The 17,037-nt window shown below is 40.7% G+C and overlaps 1 protein-coding gene and 1 long non-coding RNA gene across 3 annotated transcripts; one reads left to right on the top strand and one right to left on the bottom strand.

The window, feature by feature from the left end:
• Nucleotides 1-369: 369 nt before the first annotated feature.
• Nucleotides 370-2,073, top strand: LOC144014988 (uncharacterized). Its single transcript, XR_013282663.1, has 4 exons — nt 370-506; nt 594-625; nt 717-786; nt 1,656-2,073. It is a non-coding gene; the product is annotated as an uncharacterized LOC144014988 (long non-coding RNA).
• A 1,111-nt stretch (nt 2,074-3,184) lies between these two features.
• LOC144013951 (protein-serine O-palmitoleoyltransferase porcupine-like) lies at nt 3,185-16,353 on the bottom strand. 2 transcript variants are annotated; one of them, XM_077513361.1, is made up of 15 exons: nt 16,208-16,353; nt 13,987-14,132; nt 13,725-13,917; nt 12,421-12,464; nt 12,163-12,344; nt 11,961-12,091; nt 11,842-11,862; nt 11,720-11,734; nt 9,806-9,931; nt 9,629-9,729; nt 9,100-9,176; nt 8,954-9,017; nt 7,992-8,077; nt 6,669-6,779; nt 3,185-5,725 (listed from the first exon to the last, which is right to left on the bottom strand). In XM_077513361.1, the coding sequence occupies exons 2-15, from the start codon at nt 14,120-14,122 to the stop codon at nt 5,624-5,626; spliced, it is 1,389 nt and encodes a 462-aa protein (XP_077369487.1). In that variant the 5' UTR covers nt 14,123-14,132; nt 16,208-16,353; the 3' UTR covers nt 3,185-5,623. The 2 variants fall into 2 exon arrangements, with proteins under 2 accessions (XP_077369487.1, XP_077369488.1); XM_077513362.1 differs by lacking the exon at nt 16,208-16,353 and adding an exon at nt 15,950-16,087.
• Between the last annotated feature and the right edge of the window lie 684 nt (nt 16,354-17,037).

Genomic DNA, 17,037 nt, shown 5'->3' with positions numbered 1-17,037 from the left:
AATGAATGGAAGTAATCTACAGATTAATCGATTATGAAAAAATAATCGCTAGTTTTCAATGCTTTTCAATGCAAAATTCAAAATTTAAGTCAAGCAAGACCAGAGTCCTAAAAATTAGCCACTTTAGTGCAACTCCAGTCAAGTCTTGCTTCTCAGGTCCGCCACCTTATCCTGTCCTATTTATCAAAGGGTGTATTTTGATATAGGCACGGGATACAGTAGCCAGGAACAAAAGGTGCACGGACAGTTCCAGTGGCGTGACAAAAGGCAGTATGACAAGGTCAGCTGGGCGGGCTTTTGCCTGGCTCAGCAGAGAGCCGCAGGGGCGGCGCTCAGCTGACGGGGCTCTTTGCTTGTCGGCGCCGCTCTTTCTGGAAGGGGCCCCGCCGGGCCAGCCATTCAGCAGCACGGGCCATAAATGAGCGTGTGGAACAGCACGTTTAGCACTGCATTCTGAACAAAACTGCACAGGCTCTGGAGCGCAGCCAAAATGCCAGGAACGAAAGGTGAGCAAACATACGTCAAGTTCCACAAACGAGCAGCACACGAACTGCCGGTCCAGTATTATTAACCTGCACCGTCAATGTTTTCAGGTAACAAGTCGGACAAGAAGTCAACTACAAAGGTGGGAAAATGGTTGCTACATATCTGCAACATTGTCCTTTCCTTTTATTTCTCCACAAAATGTTCTGATGTCTTTGATGTTGCTTACACAGCAACCTCAGAGTCCTAAAGAGCAGCCGAAGAAAGGTGATCAGAAAGGAGATGACAACAAGAAGCAAGGAGGTAAGCATTTTATGAAGTATGATACATTTGGGCTGCAGCGATCAAATTGGCCAATACTTTTAATAACGATTATTCAGATAAAAATGTAAATTGCCTCAGAGTGTATTGCAAAAATATTTGTTCCTATTAATATTTGCTAACTCATTGTTATTTTTTTCCCATACAGTCATTCCAATTCAGTTACTGTTGTGGTCTGTAACATGTGAGAAAATAGGCCCAAAAAATGTTGAATGTCGTCTTCAAAAGTAAAAGCAGATATTTGCAAATGTTTTAATTGGATTCAACACAAAGAAGAAGATGACGAAATGGAAAAATATCTACTGCTGACAGGCTGGAATCAGATGATCTGGACAATTTGGAGTTAAACAGTGGCTCTAAAATTGTGAATCTCAAAGTTCAGTACAGGTTCCACTAGTGGCATGTGAAAGAATCCTTCTATCCAAATCCCTGAATTAAATGCAATTAAAATCAACAACATTTAAAATATGTACAGGTCAGTTATATTTCAATTAAGTACAGTAAATGTGCTTCTTAGGACTCTGTATGTTTTTTTTTGTTTTTTGTTTTTTGTTTTTTTAAACCATTCACGCACACACACAAGCTTACTTCATGTAAGCCACATGGGGTCTCCCAGGTGGAGGAGCGCTGTATGTTTTCTTCTGTGTTCTAATGTTGGCCGTTATGATGTCATTTGGAGAGCGAAAAGTTTTTTTTGATATACTTAGTGTGAAACGTTTTAAAATGACTGCTCTAAACGATGTATCAGTTATCAAAGTTGTCGATTAATCATTCAAGTGCAGAAATGAGGTGATGATGAGGCACGCCGTGTCCCCAGTGAAGCTATCTGTCCGTGTTCCGTCCCCTCGCAGGACAGCCGAAGGGAGAGAAGCAGTAACTTCCAGGCCTTTGTGAAAATGGCACTGGAGACGCTGCTGGGCTCCTGCCGTCGCAAACACGGGGGTCCTCGGGGCAGGCAGGGCTGAGCTGAGCCCCCCTCCCTCTCACCGAGCCAGGTTGATGGGTGGCCTTCCAACACGACATTTGCTCATTTCTCACAGAGAAGGAAAATCAAGCGGATCTCAGCCGTCTTCTCCCTTTGCCGTGTTCCCGACCTTTATCTGTGCCCATCCAACATGCTGGATGCTCAAAATCCAGAAAAATAAATAAATCATTGCTCAGAGCAAGACCCCAGTTTGTCACCCAATTCAACCTGAGTATTGACTGTTTAACAGTCCATACATTTTTCTTGTAAATAATGATTCAAATAAACAACTATTTCTTACATGACTTGAACGTGTGTGTGACTACTGTTGACTTTTTTATAGCAAGGGTCTGCGAACTGCAGCTCCAGAGCATGTGCTCTTTCATCCATCTGCTGTGGTTTTCTATGATGTTGCAAAATAAATATGTATTTCATTTTATATTACTTGGTTTGCGGCACGGTAGTTGAGTGGTTAGCACGTCTGCCTCTCAGTATTGAGGACACAAGATCGAGTCCAGGCTCCGGCCTATCTGGGTGGAGTTTGCATGTTCTCCCCGTGCCTCGTGGGTCTTCTCCGGGTACTCCGGACTCCTCCCACATTCCAAAGACATGCATGGCAGGTTAATTGGGGCGATCCGAATTGTCCCTAGGTGTGCTTGTAAGTGTGAGTGGTTGTTCGTCTGTGTGCCCTACGATTGGCTGGCAACCAGTCCAGGGTGTACCCCGCCTACTGCCCAAAGCCAGCTGAGATAGGCTCCAGCACCCCCAGAAATGACATTAGCTGGGTAAAAGAAATGTAAATGCCTATTATTTTACAAATATAGCTATAGCATTAGCATATTTTCTGCCGGTAAATGAAATAGTACTTCAGCGAGCTTCTTTTTTCATATTTGTTATTATGTTCCATAATAGTAGTTTACGGTTATCATAAATGCAACACTAGTTTTTTGTATATGCACATTAAAAAAAAAAACTTGCAGTGTTATCCACACTTTAGATATCAAAAAGGTTATGTGGCTTCCCATGTGTGGTTAAATGGCCGAAATAGCTGCAAGACGGTGTGTGTGCCTTTGTCTTTGCTACATCATGGGGTCCATACACGCATGTTTTTCCAGGTTTAACGACCATTGTGGGGCTGACTTGAAATTGTGGGGACATTTTGGTGGTCCCCACAAGTTCAGACCTCTTTTTGAGGGTCAAGACTTGGTTTAGAGTTTAGGTTTGAATTGGGTTATGGTTGAGGTTAGGGTATGGAATGGTGGTAGTCAATCATTTTTGATGGTTGGGTTAGGGAAAGGCATTATGTCAATGAGAAGTCCCCACAATGATACAAAGACAAGTGTGTGTGTGTGTGTGTGCGTGTGTGTTGGGGCAGCGTGCCTATATAATTTCATAAATCAGCACCTGACAGTGGAACAGGTTTCTTGTAAAATTTTATAAAACGATTATCACAGGTGGATCAGTTCATTCACATTTACAGGAAAATATTCTCATTGAAAATGAATGCTGGATTGAGCAGCGAACATTCCGGGCTCTATTTTCATAGATGGCGCATCTGCGGTGTGGTGCATATGTCAGCAGATCCTGATTTTCACCTCAATTTGCTAGTCTGGCATGCCTGTCTGCGCCAAGCTGGCAGCTCCACCGCAGAAAGGGGAGTGTCCTTAGCGATACGCCTGGTGAAACAACAATTTGATGGCAGAATGTTGAGCTAATGTTACACATGCTTAGACCACATCTAAATACTGGCGCAAGGTAGACAGCTGGTCTAATGCGATTTTGGCGAATTTGATTGGGGTGCGGGCAGACAGATTCTGAGCATCTCAGACATTTTTGAGTTGTCAGCTGACATTGTCTGTTGCCACACTTCAGCTAGATCAGTAATAACGTTCCATTCATGCATCATCTTCTGCTCAGAGATGTTTCCATCGAGACTCTCAGTTGCTTATAGGGAGTTGAGAGGTTCTTGGCGATGCAAGTCAGCTGTAAACACTTCCACAGTCTGCCGAGTTGTCCTCGACCGCAAAATGGCCAACCTCGGGTCTAACATGCATCCACACAACCTCACGCCACACACTGGCAGGATTTGCACCACTGATGAAAATAGAGTCGAACCCTCTCAGGGTCTAACGAACACTTGCTTGCATTGAGTCAGAATTCAATCCTTTGATGTCGCAATTACGCAGAGTACGTAAAAGCAATCGGACATTTTTCAGGTGATCATTTGTCGTACAAAGTCATCGTGACGAAATACACAATAAGACCAACTGTACAATTATTCCTACAAAATGTTATGTCAAAATGAATATTGAAAATGATTTATTGTCTACACTCCCATATGCAATACCCTGATCAAAACTTCAATTGTAATAGCAAAATCATCAAGCGTCAACATAATTACCAACTATTACGGCTTGATTTACTTTTGCTGTAAGCTGGAGTTGACAATTTTAAGACACATGACTTTTTATGACATTTGTTGAACGAATCATTATGACTTGACAGTAGAACATGAAACTTGTGGGCTCACTCATCGTCACCTTGCATGTACAAAATGAAACTTCAAAATGATAACAATAAGCATTATAATAAGATCCCATCAAAAATGATAAGGTGGTGTCACCACAAGTGCGTGACAAATGATAAGTCACACCTTCTATCTATTATTGGTAGGGGGTTTTTCCCCCCGAGGTGTGCTCCTTTATTGCAATTTAAATTAGAGGTGTGAAGAGAACTGATTTATTTTTTTTTTTTAAAGATCATTTTTCTCATGGACAACTCAAGTCATAATGACTCTTAACAGATATGACAAAAAGTGTTGTCTTTTTTTGTGTGTGAATTTTCAGGCTCAACAATTGATTGGATGACATCATCTTGGACGGAGGGCAAACATTTACAACTAATGGATAAAAGAGAAAATAATTGACATGATTATCTGTGCTCTATTCGTCCTTATGTAAACTCACCGTCTTACACATGTTTGCTCAAAAGAAAAGCTCGGTGATCGAGTGGCATAGGTTAAAGGGATTATTGCCTCATTTAGCCATTTTCAGCACTAACAACAGAATATTTTGTCGATAATTAATTGGATAACTTCATAATTTTTAATGTAAAATTAATACCTTTAAAAAACAAGTTGCCATTTGCTGTCGACTGAAAATGACATCACATGCGCTTAGGTCTCAGAATTGGCTCAGTTTGCAAATGTCACATGACCAAACCCAGAGACCGTGACTGGTCGTTAACTAAGCTCTGAGCACCTGTAATGTCATTTTCAGTCAAGAGCAAGTAGCAAAAATGTGTTTTTAAACGTATTCATTTCACATGAAAAATTCATTTTAGACAAAATATTAACTTTTTATTACTAAATAACTAAATGAGTCAAATATCCCTTTAAAAAGTTTCCAAATATGCTCGTTGTTCTTCCTGTGGGAACAGCTGAACAAGGACATTGTGTAATATCCGTTGATCGTCATCATCATGGAGTAAAATATGATTATGAACCACTTGAGGTGAAGGGAAAGCGCATCTGGTGCAGAGATAACAGCTCAATCCCCGGAGAGGACAATCCGATCTCCGCCACGCCGATCAATATCGATTGTGACTAGTAGGGAGACATCAGTAACTGCTGTCACGACATGAGCGCGCAGAAAAAAAAAAAAAAAAAAAAAAGAGGATGGCGTCGCTAGAAAAGGAGGAAAGAGAGTGGTGAGGATATCAAAAGGAGTCCCCAGCAGGTCGGGATGACACATGAAACAGACGCCAAGCGCCGCCTGCCTCGCCATCGACTGCTTCTCTGACAGTCACAGGGAAGAGAAACCTCATTATTGCTGCTTCTTTTGCCCCTTCTCTAATCTAGAGAACGAGGCGGTACAATATCCAGCATCCAAATGTGATCCAGTGGCTTGTCCAGCTCAGCTCTGACCACTTCTGAATGGTATGATGGCTTATGTCATCCTGTATGGGGGTTGGGACATAAAACAGACGCGCAAAAAAGAAAGTAGTCAGACACATATATGTGCAATATCAATTCACATGTATAACAGAACATATGGTCTTCCACAGGGTTCAATTCTACGGCCTCTGCTGTTTTCAATCTTTCATTGTAACTGAAGAGCCTGCGTTCCATTTTAGAAATCCAGATTTTATGAAAACCTGTTCATTTTCCTCATTAGTAAACCCTATTCACATTTTTTTCAATAAAAAAGGCTTCGGTGAATGCGCATAGAAAACTAGTGGGGTTCAGTACTTCCAACAAGGTTAAGAAGCACTGCTGCTTTAAAGCAAACCTTCCAGTGTGCTATGAATAAATAAAGATAATTCACTCAGCCCTTGTTGAAAAATGTTCCATGGACACTAAACACTGAGCACTCAAGTACCAAATTATTTTTTAAATGAATTATTTTTTACACTTCAACAGCGTCACAACCTTCATACTGTTATTCATATGAAAAAGGTATCATTTATATGTAGAAAATTACCTCTGAATGGTGAGTAGATGGAAACAACGAGCCGCCAAGCCCGGTCGTATAAAATATAAAATATGGAAAAAAATATAATAAGAAAACAAAATCTAAAATAATACATAAAAATAATAAATGAAAGTGCCACTGCCACCTACTGTGGTGGATGACACTTTATTCTTTAACTGTCAAAATAATAATAATAATCATGATATTGACAAAATGCGTAAAAATATGTAACATTTCTCAGTAGGTAAAATGAATCTAATTGTATTCATTAAATATGTAATCAGATCAATGTGCGTGAAGCCACATTGATTAAAAAGGAATTTTACAGTGAATTCCATCATGTATTTATACACTTCATTTCCTGGGGACGCAAAAGGCACATATTGGGTGGAATGGTCCATCTGCACTCAAATAGATTACAAGCTCACCTCATCTTCCTCCATGTAGTCCACGCTCGAATTGAACACTGAACCCAAGTACGTCAGATGGACGACCGCCAGAGCGCTGAATGCTATGTTGATCATGTACACCCAAAGTGTCTGCACACAACCACACAGTATAGAAAGCATCATGTATATCATCGTGTATACATATACAGTATATTATTTATTGGATTGCCTCTAAGTCCATGCGGGAAGCTTTTTTGTTTGCGGGGATCATTCTGCTCCTTTCCTGCTGCTTAGGATTTGTCTAAGCAATCCTGCAGAATGTTTTTTTTTTTTTTTGGCATGGGGACAGACACACTAACTCTAAATTATCTCACTTGACAGGGCCCGGCAGACCGTTGAGGCTGCTGCATTTTAACCACTGCAGATGTCGTTTCCTGGAGAATTAAAGCACAGTACCTCCCACATTAGTTTAGAAGGAGCTTTCCTTTTTATATTTTTTGAACTTTTAGAATATGTTTGCGTCTCTACAGAACGTCTGGTGCAGTTGAAACTGAAGTTAAGAATGGTTGCAATTTTAGCAGGGTGAGTAAGTAAGCATCAATGTTTGTTTTCCCATCTGCAGCTCATTCAATACAAAGATCGACAGCATATTTTCATGGGTCCAAATGCATAAAAAGATCCTTTTTAAATAATATATATTTGGAGATGGGCCGGGTTAGGGTTAGGGTTTTTAAAATTCTATTTAATTGTGTCCTAATTTATATTTTAAGTACACTTTTTAGAGTGCTATTTTTCCTAATTAATGTTTTTGTTTTTGGGGGATGGCTGTAACAAATTAATGGCATTATCATTCATTTTGACAGAGAAAGACAATTTGAGATTCAGCTGTTTGGTCATGTGGACATGGAACAAATTTAACTCGTATCTCAAGGTACCACTGTACTATAATAGTCATGGAGAAGGAGATGTTTTATTTAAAAAAAAAAAGCTTATTACTTACATAGCCATACTGTGACGTAAGAGGTTTGACATAAAACTGGTCTTGTTTTTCCAGATTTCTTATATGACATCATTATGTCAGCGCCTGCTCGTGTTGAAAAGTATTTTCTGAAATATTATGACAACACCGTCTATGGTGAGATACAGTCTGATGCTAGCAGTGTGTACCTGCAACCGGGTCAAAGGTTATGGACGAAGGCTAAAAAAAAAAAAAAAAAAAGTAATAGTCGTGAGTAATAGTCATTTATAACTAACAGAGGTCCAAAAGAGAGCAGGAGAAGGATGCAAGAGTCAGCAAACTGTTCATGCAGAGAAAACAAAGCCATGGAGAGAAAAGAGGAAAAAACACGATGGGTGTGTCACCTTTTTGTTCTGGTGGGTGCAGTTTGGCTGACATTTCTTGGACAGAATGCAGGCGTTGAAAATGGCCGCCAGTCTCTTCCGCAGCACTGACACAAAAAACAGAAGCGGGCCGAGGCATTAACATAAAGAGCTTCCTTCCAGCGATGAGAGATAGTAAATGATTGTAGCGCAGTGCACAGGAATGGAGCCTAATGGCGGCTTGCAATTAGCCGTTACAACAAAGCTACGTACGAGTGGAAAAGACGTTAGAGCACAACTGTCAGGTGAGTGCTTATTGTGGCCTATTAAGCTATGTTTTGTAAAAAAAACAAAAAACAAAACAAAAACAAAAACAAAAAAAACAAAAAAAAATTACAGCGCGAAACTAATCATTTTTAAATATTTGGGAAATAAAAAGCATTTTTTCCCCACTTAAAAACAATATATATTTTTTTACATATAAAAAAATTGATACGAAAGAAACATATATCATGTTACATTTAAATAAATAAATAGATAAATAAATAAATAAATAAATAAATAAATAAATAAATAAATAAATAAATATAAATAAATAAATAAATAAATAAATAACATTCTTCTTCTGTTTTAATTAAGTCTTAGTAAGTCACAGTGTCCCATCACTGGGTACCTAATTTTAGAACAGACCTTTTATGTTTGTTTCGAGGACCATTCACGTTTAAAAGTTGCCAGTGCGCCCTCCAGTGGACAACAAGAGTTACTTTTGGTTAAAAAAGTTCATCTTGTCTTCAAATATATACAATCCTTTGGGTTTTCAAAAAGTTTTCATTTACCTTGAAGGTAAATGAAAACCCTTTTGTCTTAAAAACGAAAAAAAAAAAAAGGATTGTAGAAGAGTTACTTTTATTGAAGGACTGCAGTTAATGTGCGCTATCCCCATGGGCCAGACTGAACCCCGCTTACAGGCTGGTTTGACACCCTTATGTTGGACAGACCCTCACCATGCTCAGTGTAGGTGATGAAGCCAAGAGACAAGAGCACGGCACCCAGATGGAAACTCAAACCCTATCAGACACAGGCAAAAGTCAACAATAATTACTCCAATATGGAGGAATGCCGTGCACAGTCTGACAACTTTCTTACTCACATGCAGAAGGGCACTGGCTGCGTATGTCACCATGACGGCAGAGAAAGTCCCAAATTTCAAGACACTCTGAAATACATCTACAAAATAAAAATCGCTGTTGTTTTTTAACCTTGTTTGCAATAAGAAATAGATATAGGAGGCAATTTGGTAGTTTAGACTCAGTAAAACCAGGTCTAACTTGTGGCACTAGTGTTGTAACATAATTATTGTGGATTTGAAAACCAAAATCCTAAAACTAGAACTAAAACTAAGCTGGCTGCCAATAAGAACACTGATTTTCTGAGAAAATGGACTCATATTACTGCAGGTTACCAAAACTAGTTAACTGAAAGTCTTCTTCGTTTAACTGTATTATACTGCCACCCAGTGACCAAGTTGTTTTACTTCTTTACATTCCATTGAATTTTGTTACGACTATGTTTTTTTTTTTTTTTATCAAATAAAATATTGAGAGTGCTATTTTCCTTATTTAAAAAACACAAACACACATTTGGGGGCTTTTATCAGCATGTGCAACATTGCAACTCACAGGTGTTCAGAAAGTATGACATGGGCCGATTCCACGACGTGACCATCTCCACCATCGAGCGGGGAAACTCGATGTTCAGCGGCTTTGACACCGTCAGGTCCCTACAAAGCAAAAGCATATTTTAATATGCAGGAATATACGAGCCATGCTGCCCATTGCAACGCTTTCCTGACGGACCATTTGAGGTTTTCTTTCTCCTCTGTGAAGCCCACCCCAGCCAGAGTGGCTGTCGTCTCACTCAAATAAGCAACAAAATAGTTGCTAAAGTGGAAAGACAGCGTGTTCTCGTAAGCCAACAACCACCTAGAGCAAAAAAAAAAAAAGACATTTTATTTTTGTTGTCTGTCAACCCTGTTAATTGAGACAACTTGCTTGGAATCAAACATCAAACACTGTGCCATTGCAGTTACATGTAACAAAAATTGCAAATGATTTATTATTGATTATTATTTCAGACTATACTTCACATTTTTTTTCATAGTTTGTCTGGCCTGAAAATTATACTCAGGTTTGACTTGCATATATTTAAAATTTGTGCTCGGACTGGCATCCAAAATCCCCGTTCCCTAATCGTGCTGACGAAGTTACGGTTGGATTCGAACCTTCCGGCTTCTAACTACAGGGAGTCCTCAAGTTACGTCGGAGTTCTGTACCTATGCTATCGATGTAATTTGAATTTCCCATTAAGTCAATATTTACATAAAAATTATTTGCATAACAAATCTAAAATACATTTTAAAAAAAAAAAAAAAAAAAAAAAGAAAGAAAGAAAGAAAAAGATGGTGTCCGACTGAAGCCCAAGTCTTTGCCGATGTTTGTTGGTGTCTCTCCTTTCTGCGATCTTTTTATGATGTTTAGCTTCATTTCCATTAATTGCTTTCCTTTGGGCTGGACCAACATTGATAGAAAACGTAGCTTTCGTCTTCTTTGGGGCCATGTTGTGGGAAAAAAAAGAGGGCGAAAAAGCCATAGATACTCCCACAAGTGCACAAGCGCTAGCATTAGCTAAGGGCTAAATAGCAGACGAGGGGAAAACTCTGTGGGCTATATGGCGGACGAGGAGCCTAAATGGCGGACAGGGCCAAAATGGTGGACCGGGCGTAACCGTTGTAAAGTCAAAATGCCTTAAGTCGAGTTCGCCTTAACTCGAGGACTCCCTGTATTAAAAAGTTTTTCTTTTTAGTTAAAAATTGCTTATTAGAATCCTGTGCCACTTTGTGGCCCAAGGTAAAATCGAGTAGCAAAACGTCAATCCTTTTGGCAGATGCCTTAGCTAAACTAAGCAAGCAGAGATATATCATACTTTGGCTGCCAACTTTCCATAATTACTACATCTTTCTTCTTCTTCTTCTTCTTCTTCTTCTTCTTCTTCTTCTTCTCCTCCATCTACCTTCCTTTGCCCGTTGGCAAATGCTTTTTGGTGCATTACCATGACCTTCTAAAGCAGCAGGCAGCATGAAGCCTCAGCAAGATTTACTATTTACAGCCACAAAAGGTGCAATAAGCGGACAGGATTTTGCCGTTGCCCACAATGCAATGCGGCATCCTAGTTAATGTAAACCATTTCAAAATAAAAAAGATAAAGAAGTAGTTAGAAGTAGAAGTTTCTTATCCAAACAGAACTCGTTCGCTGCCATTAAAACGATTAGAGAAGAGAGATTTTGGGTGCCAGTCCACGCCCCACCATCTTGGTCTTGGTTTTTGTAAAATAAATGGATGGATGCTAACTTCCAACATTGAGGAAATGTATCCATGTTAGTCTCTGTGCTTTCATTTGGAAGAAAAATATATGCTAGAAGTCTAATTTTTACTGATGTGATGACAATGAATTCAATTCCACTTGTAACTCACACATGTAACTCAAATTAAAATTCAACATCCTGTAGGACGGAGTAAATTCAAGTTCAAATTGAATTTGAATTTTAAATTGTGAAATTCTGAACTTTGCCCAGTGGCTTACCAAATATCAAACTGACTTCTGATGTCTTTTACTGTAATGCTGGACATTGTAAATTGGATGAACAAAGTAGTTGTCTGCGGTAAGGCACTGACTGTGTGTACATGCATTATGCACAATAACAACATACTTACTTTGCTAGCGAACCTCTGAGCAGAAATAGAACAAAAGAGAAGGTTATCAGTTTTTTGTAAACCCTAAAGCAAAAAAACAAGTATGCGGTGCTGTGAATATTCATGTTACTGCAAGTGATTACCTGATTGTCCTTCTCTTTTTGCTGTGAAAAGACAAAAGTTAAAGAGATGCGTGATGATGTAAAACTACAAACCAGATTTTGCAAGCCCTTCCTGCCTGTGGCCTCCGTATTCTGCTCACCTCCTTAGCAGTTTGTCCCCGTAGACAGGAATGAAATACGGGAAGAGGTAGGGTGCCACACAGTTGGAGAGAACCAGGCAGATCTGACTTTTAAGCCAGCTTAAAGACACTTTCAACAACCATGAAAGGCTCTGAGGATTAAGGGAAATAAAATGAATGCAACTTTTCCAGTCCGACCGAGTGGATATTGTATCGCACGTACCATCTTCCGTCCTTCTAAAGCCTCTTTGTAGCTACTGAAGCTGATCCACGGCCCGAAGATGACTGTTCCCACGTAGTAAATGTAACCCATGAATTCGATGGGAGAAGGGACGCCGCTAACGACGCCTCTGTCCAGATCGAAGGCCAGCGAGATGGCTTTCATGGCCACCACCATCTGGGAACCTGGGCAAGCGTGGCAACACTTGGAACGGGCCTTGAATAATCAACGCATAAAAAGACGGGCGGCAGCGCGGTTTACCTCTCATCTTGTGCCAGTTGGTGGTGTCCATCATGTGCACTTCTCTGCTCAAATCAAACATAACACGGATCGCTTTCAGCAAGAGTGATTTTCATCATACCATCGCGGTATAAGCATTAAATCCAACTTGCATTAAACAAATGTGCATTTGATTGTTAACTAATAACTAGGCATGGGCTGGATACCGATTCCATGGTATGCACCGGTTTTAAAGGAGAACTAGTCAAAACGCTGTATTATGATTAATGATTTATCTCGGGGTCCACCATGGTTGATGATGATAACAAAGAAATAGCTATCCATTCATTTGACAATCGATTAGCTGGCGATTAATCAACTAGTATTTGCACCTCGATGTGTAAAGGGTATTGTGCATTTTAGGTAACGTAAGACCAAAACATAAATGTTTTGGTCTTACGTTAGACTTACGCTAATGGCAAATGATCCATGAATTAATAGTTTATTTATCTAATTAAATTAGAGTTGTTAGCCTACTAAACACTGTGACTTGCATTTCTTTAAAGGGATACTTTACTTATTTAGCCCATTATAGCAATAAAAAGTTAATATTTTGTCTGTAATTAATTTGATACTTTCATTATTTTTCATGTATAATTAGTACCTTTAAAAACACATTTTGCAACTTGCTGTGGACTGAAAATGACATCACAAGGGCTCAGGTAACCAATCACAGCTCACCTGTTTTCTAGGTTTGGTCATGTGACATTCACAAGCTGAGCTGTGATTGATTACCTGAGCCCTTGTGATGTCATTTTCAGTCCACAGCAAGTTGCAAAATGTGTTTTTAAAGGTACTAATTGTAAATGAAAAATAATGAAAATATCAAATTTATTATAGGCAAAATATTAATGTTTGACTGCCAAAAATGGCTAAATAAGTAAATTATCCCTTTAAGCACTCACTATGACAACTTGACAAAATTCTAACAAACAAGTGTGGCAGAAGCATAAGTCAGATGACTCAGATGACAACAATAATGCAAACAAATCAGTTGGCTTCAATTTTTCAAGTAAACATGAAATAATGATAATGTAAAGGCGTGGATTTCACTTCGTGAGCAATCAACTTATCTTGACACTCTACAATTAAGCAAATCAAATATGCATGTAAATATAAAATAAAGCTTAGCAACCGAAATGAAGCAAAAGCTGTTTTTTTTTCTTTCCCAAATTGCAGCCATTGCGATTTAAAAATTGCACTCTAATACAGTGCGATGCCGATTTGAATTTGATTACCTATAATCCCTACCTCCTGTAAAGTACATGAAAGGCCGACGTTCTTACCCCAGCATAAGATAGATGAGCACAGTGATGGAGAGAAAGGTTCCTCGCATAGTCGAGTGGCGACACAAGAAGAGGAAGAGGTAGCAGAGGAGGCTCAGGAGGACCACCCAGATCATGTGCAGTTCAAAGAACAGGTAGAGAACGTAGAACCCTCCCACCACTGTGGCAAGATGCTTCAAAATGGAGGGTAGACCTGCCACAGAAAAGGATACCGTGACCACCCAGGCTACGCTGGAACTAGCGGGACACACAAAATACTCACTCAACATCCAGAGAAGGCGGCAGAGCAGGCAGATGAGCAGCAGCTGCCACACCTGCTCCAGGCCCTGCTGGGCTGTCGGCAGCAGGCAGCCGTGAGTGAGCTCCTGGAAGAACTTCTGGCGGCTGAACGTGCCCATCGCTGCCAGTCTGAAATGGCAGAGGGGGCTGCTCAAATAGCATACAGTTAACCCCCGCTTATTCATGGTTCGCCATTCACCAATTCCAAATACGAATAGGGTCTGCTCGGAGTGAGTAACCTGGACCTTCTGGTGGGTCGGGCTGAAATATACGCTGTTCGGCCTGCCCGTTAGTTTCTTCCAGCCTGCTTACCCGTTATGAAATCAGCAAATATAGTTCACCAGCTGGGATAGTTTCCACCACACCCGCGACCCTTGTGAGGAATAAGCGGTTCAGAAAATGGATGGATGGATAGTTCGTCCACTACATGTGAATCCAACTATCATCTGATCATACTATACTGATACATTAGGTAGGCCGGTGCCATGATATATATTAATGACTGCCTATCTTTGTTTATAGGTATGTCATCAAGTCACAATAATTTAATACCAAAAGCAGAAATACGCGGCACGGTAGTCGAGTGGTTAGCACGTCCGCTTCCCAGTTCTGAGGTCTCCGGTTCGAGTCCAGGCTCGGACCTTCCTGGGTGGAGTTTGCATGTTCTCCCCGTGCCCGCGTGGGTCTTCTCCGGGTACTCCGGTCTCCTCCCACATTCCAAAGACATGCATGGCAGGTTAATTGGGCGCTCCGAATTGTCCCTAGGTGTGCTTGTGAGTGTGGATGGTTGTTCGTCTCTGTGTGCCCTGCGATTGGTTGGCAACCAGTCCAGGGTGTCCCCCGCCTACTGCCCAGAGCCAGCTGAGATAGGCGCCAGCACCCCCCCGCGACCCTTGTGAGGAATAAGCGGTCAAGAAAATGGATGGATGGATGGAAGCAGAAATACATGACTAGAAGCAACAACACTGTATATTACACGACGTCTGTACAAAATAACATTATGAGGCATAACACAGAACAAGTGTTACCCCATGTTATCGTTGTTGTATATTTAACTTTTAAGCAAATGCAATGTGGACAATTCCAAGCTAGAATCACAAGGTCTTACTCAGTGAAAGAACGCTCGCTAATTGAAAAGCATTGGACTTTGGATAATTTGATTTATGAAGATTATTTTGATTTCAAAATGTGATGATTTGACTACAATCTGCCTGATTTGATTTGTATGCTAGTAACATGCAAAAGCTACACAAAAGGCGGTTTGTTTTCACCGTGTAAAGGAAGCATTTGCATTGTTCTCCATTGTGGAAATATCAGAAATGCCCCGATGTTCAGAACTGAGCTTGATAAATAAACAGTTGTAACAGCATACAGTTGAGTTAAGAACTTCACAGAAATTTTGAATCGGTAAGACTGCCGAATGAACAATTCTGAGCTCTCTCTTAAAAAAAAATAAAAAAATAAAATAAAATAAAATAAAATAAAATAAATAAAATGAAATAACTTCACAGGAATAGGCTATCAGATTTTTTCTGGTGGGGGGGGGGGGGACTCAAAGGCACCCTCTTGAGTCATCAATTTCAGGTTACTGATTAAAATTAAGTTACAATTAGTTAAAAACTGTTGTGATCCTTTTTGGCCAACTAGTAGTCCACTCATGTCCACACCAGTTTTGTTTACAGGTATCATACAACATTCACGATTAACAAAATATCATCAAATTATGCATCTACTGTATTTTGAATCATCCGTGGCGTTAAGACGTGTCAGAGGTCAACTGTAGGCCTATGTGGTGGTGAAAATGTGAGCGCATACACACGATGCCATGCCACACGTAGCCCTACATGACATGCCCAAGTGGGTTACTTGAACGAATCGGTGTGCAGCGAGTGCAGGGCACGCTGCGGCTCCGCAATGCAGTGGACCGGGGGGACGAATTGACTCACAGCTGATGATCCACGCGCGACCTCCACGAACGCAACGCAGACAAGAGCACGTACAATCACCACCGTCAGTCCAAGCGTGCTTTAGCAATTCTTGTCGGAGGCTGACGAAGACCTAGCTAACCTTCCTCCGACGACTCGGTAGAATTTGCACTTGAGCGTCGACCCCCGCGGACCCCCACCCCCACCCCCACGTCAATAGCGGCTAACGCGTCGCCGCGCGCGCTCATTAGTTTTGGCACCGGAAGGAAGGAAGCTCACCCTTGGTCGATGGGCAGCTGTGGGCTCCTTCCTGCTTTCCCGCCCGTTTATATTCAATTCGCCACTCGTGTTTTGTTGTTCACTCGGTCCAGATGATGCTTCGAACTCGATGACGCGCAACATCAGCACCAAGCCGTCCACGCAGCCTCAAAGACGGGTCGGCCAATCTGTGAGCTCGCCTGCAAGTGCTAGCCAATCAGGACAGCGAGTGACAGCGGTCTTAGCCAATCACAATAGCGCGCATGCATTCCGTTCAACCAATAGATTGCGGACAGCGTGCAGTGGTGGACACGAAACTCATCTGGCTGTGACAGCTGTGGGAACATAGACCATTACATTTAGCCTTGGTTCATAAAACGTGGTTCATAAATACAAATAATCATAATCTTTACTTTTGTTAATTAAGCAGGTAAATGTTAGAATGTATCATGCAGTGCCGTGCATCTGAAAATTACAATCACGATCCAATGAATTGTCTGTAGCAGTAATAGTAAATATTTTCTGTTGAAATTCAATTGCGTCTCAAACCCACACCACTAGAGGGCGGCAGCAAACAGATCAGATGTAATGCATTTCCATTTATTTCACAGGGAAACGTGTTTTAAGATATTAGCATAGCCGCGAAACGAATTATACTCGTATCTCAAGGCAACAGTGTGGCTCCATAATGTAGAGATGGCAAGATCCGGTCCTCGAGGGCCGTAGTCCTGCAGGTTTTGTATTATTACCCTTCTTTAGCACAGCTGATTCATGATCAGCGCATCGGCAAGCTCTGCAGAAGCCCGATAACGATCCTGTTAATTGGAATCAGCTGCAGTTCGAGTATGAAA

This window comes from Festucalex cinctus, chromosome 2 (assembly GCF_051991245.1).
Source record: "Festucalex cinctus isolate MCC-2025b chromosome 2, RoL_Fcin_1.0, whole genome shotgun sequence".
NCBI lineage: Eukaryota > Metazoa > Chordata > Actinopteri > Syngnathiformes > Syngnathidae > Festucalex > Festucalex cinctus.
Note: the sequence above shows the minus strand (reverse complement) of the source record. Positions and strands in the feature narration are given on the sequence as shown.

Excerpts from the sequence above, each read along its gene's own strand:
- LOC144013951 (XM_077513361.1), bottom strand. The coding sequence starts at position 14,122 with ATGGGCACGTTCAGCCGCCAGAAGTTCTTCCAGGAGCTCACTCACGGC. Across the intron at positions 9,177-9,628 it reads GTCATACTTTCTGAACACCT|ATGTATTTCAGAGTGTCTTG; the intron begins GTGAGTTGCAAT and ends TTTATTTTGTAG. Across the intron at positions 6,780-7,991 it reads GCACCCACCAGAACAAAAAG|ACACTTTGGGTGTACATGAT; the intron begins GTGACACACCCA and ends GGTTGTGTGCAG.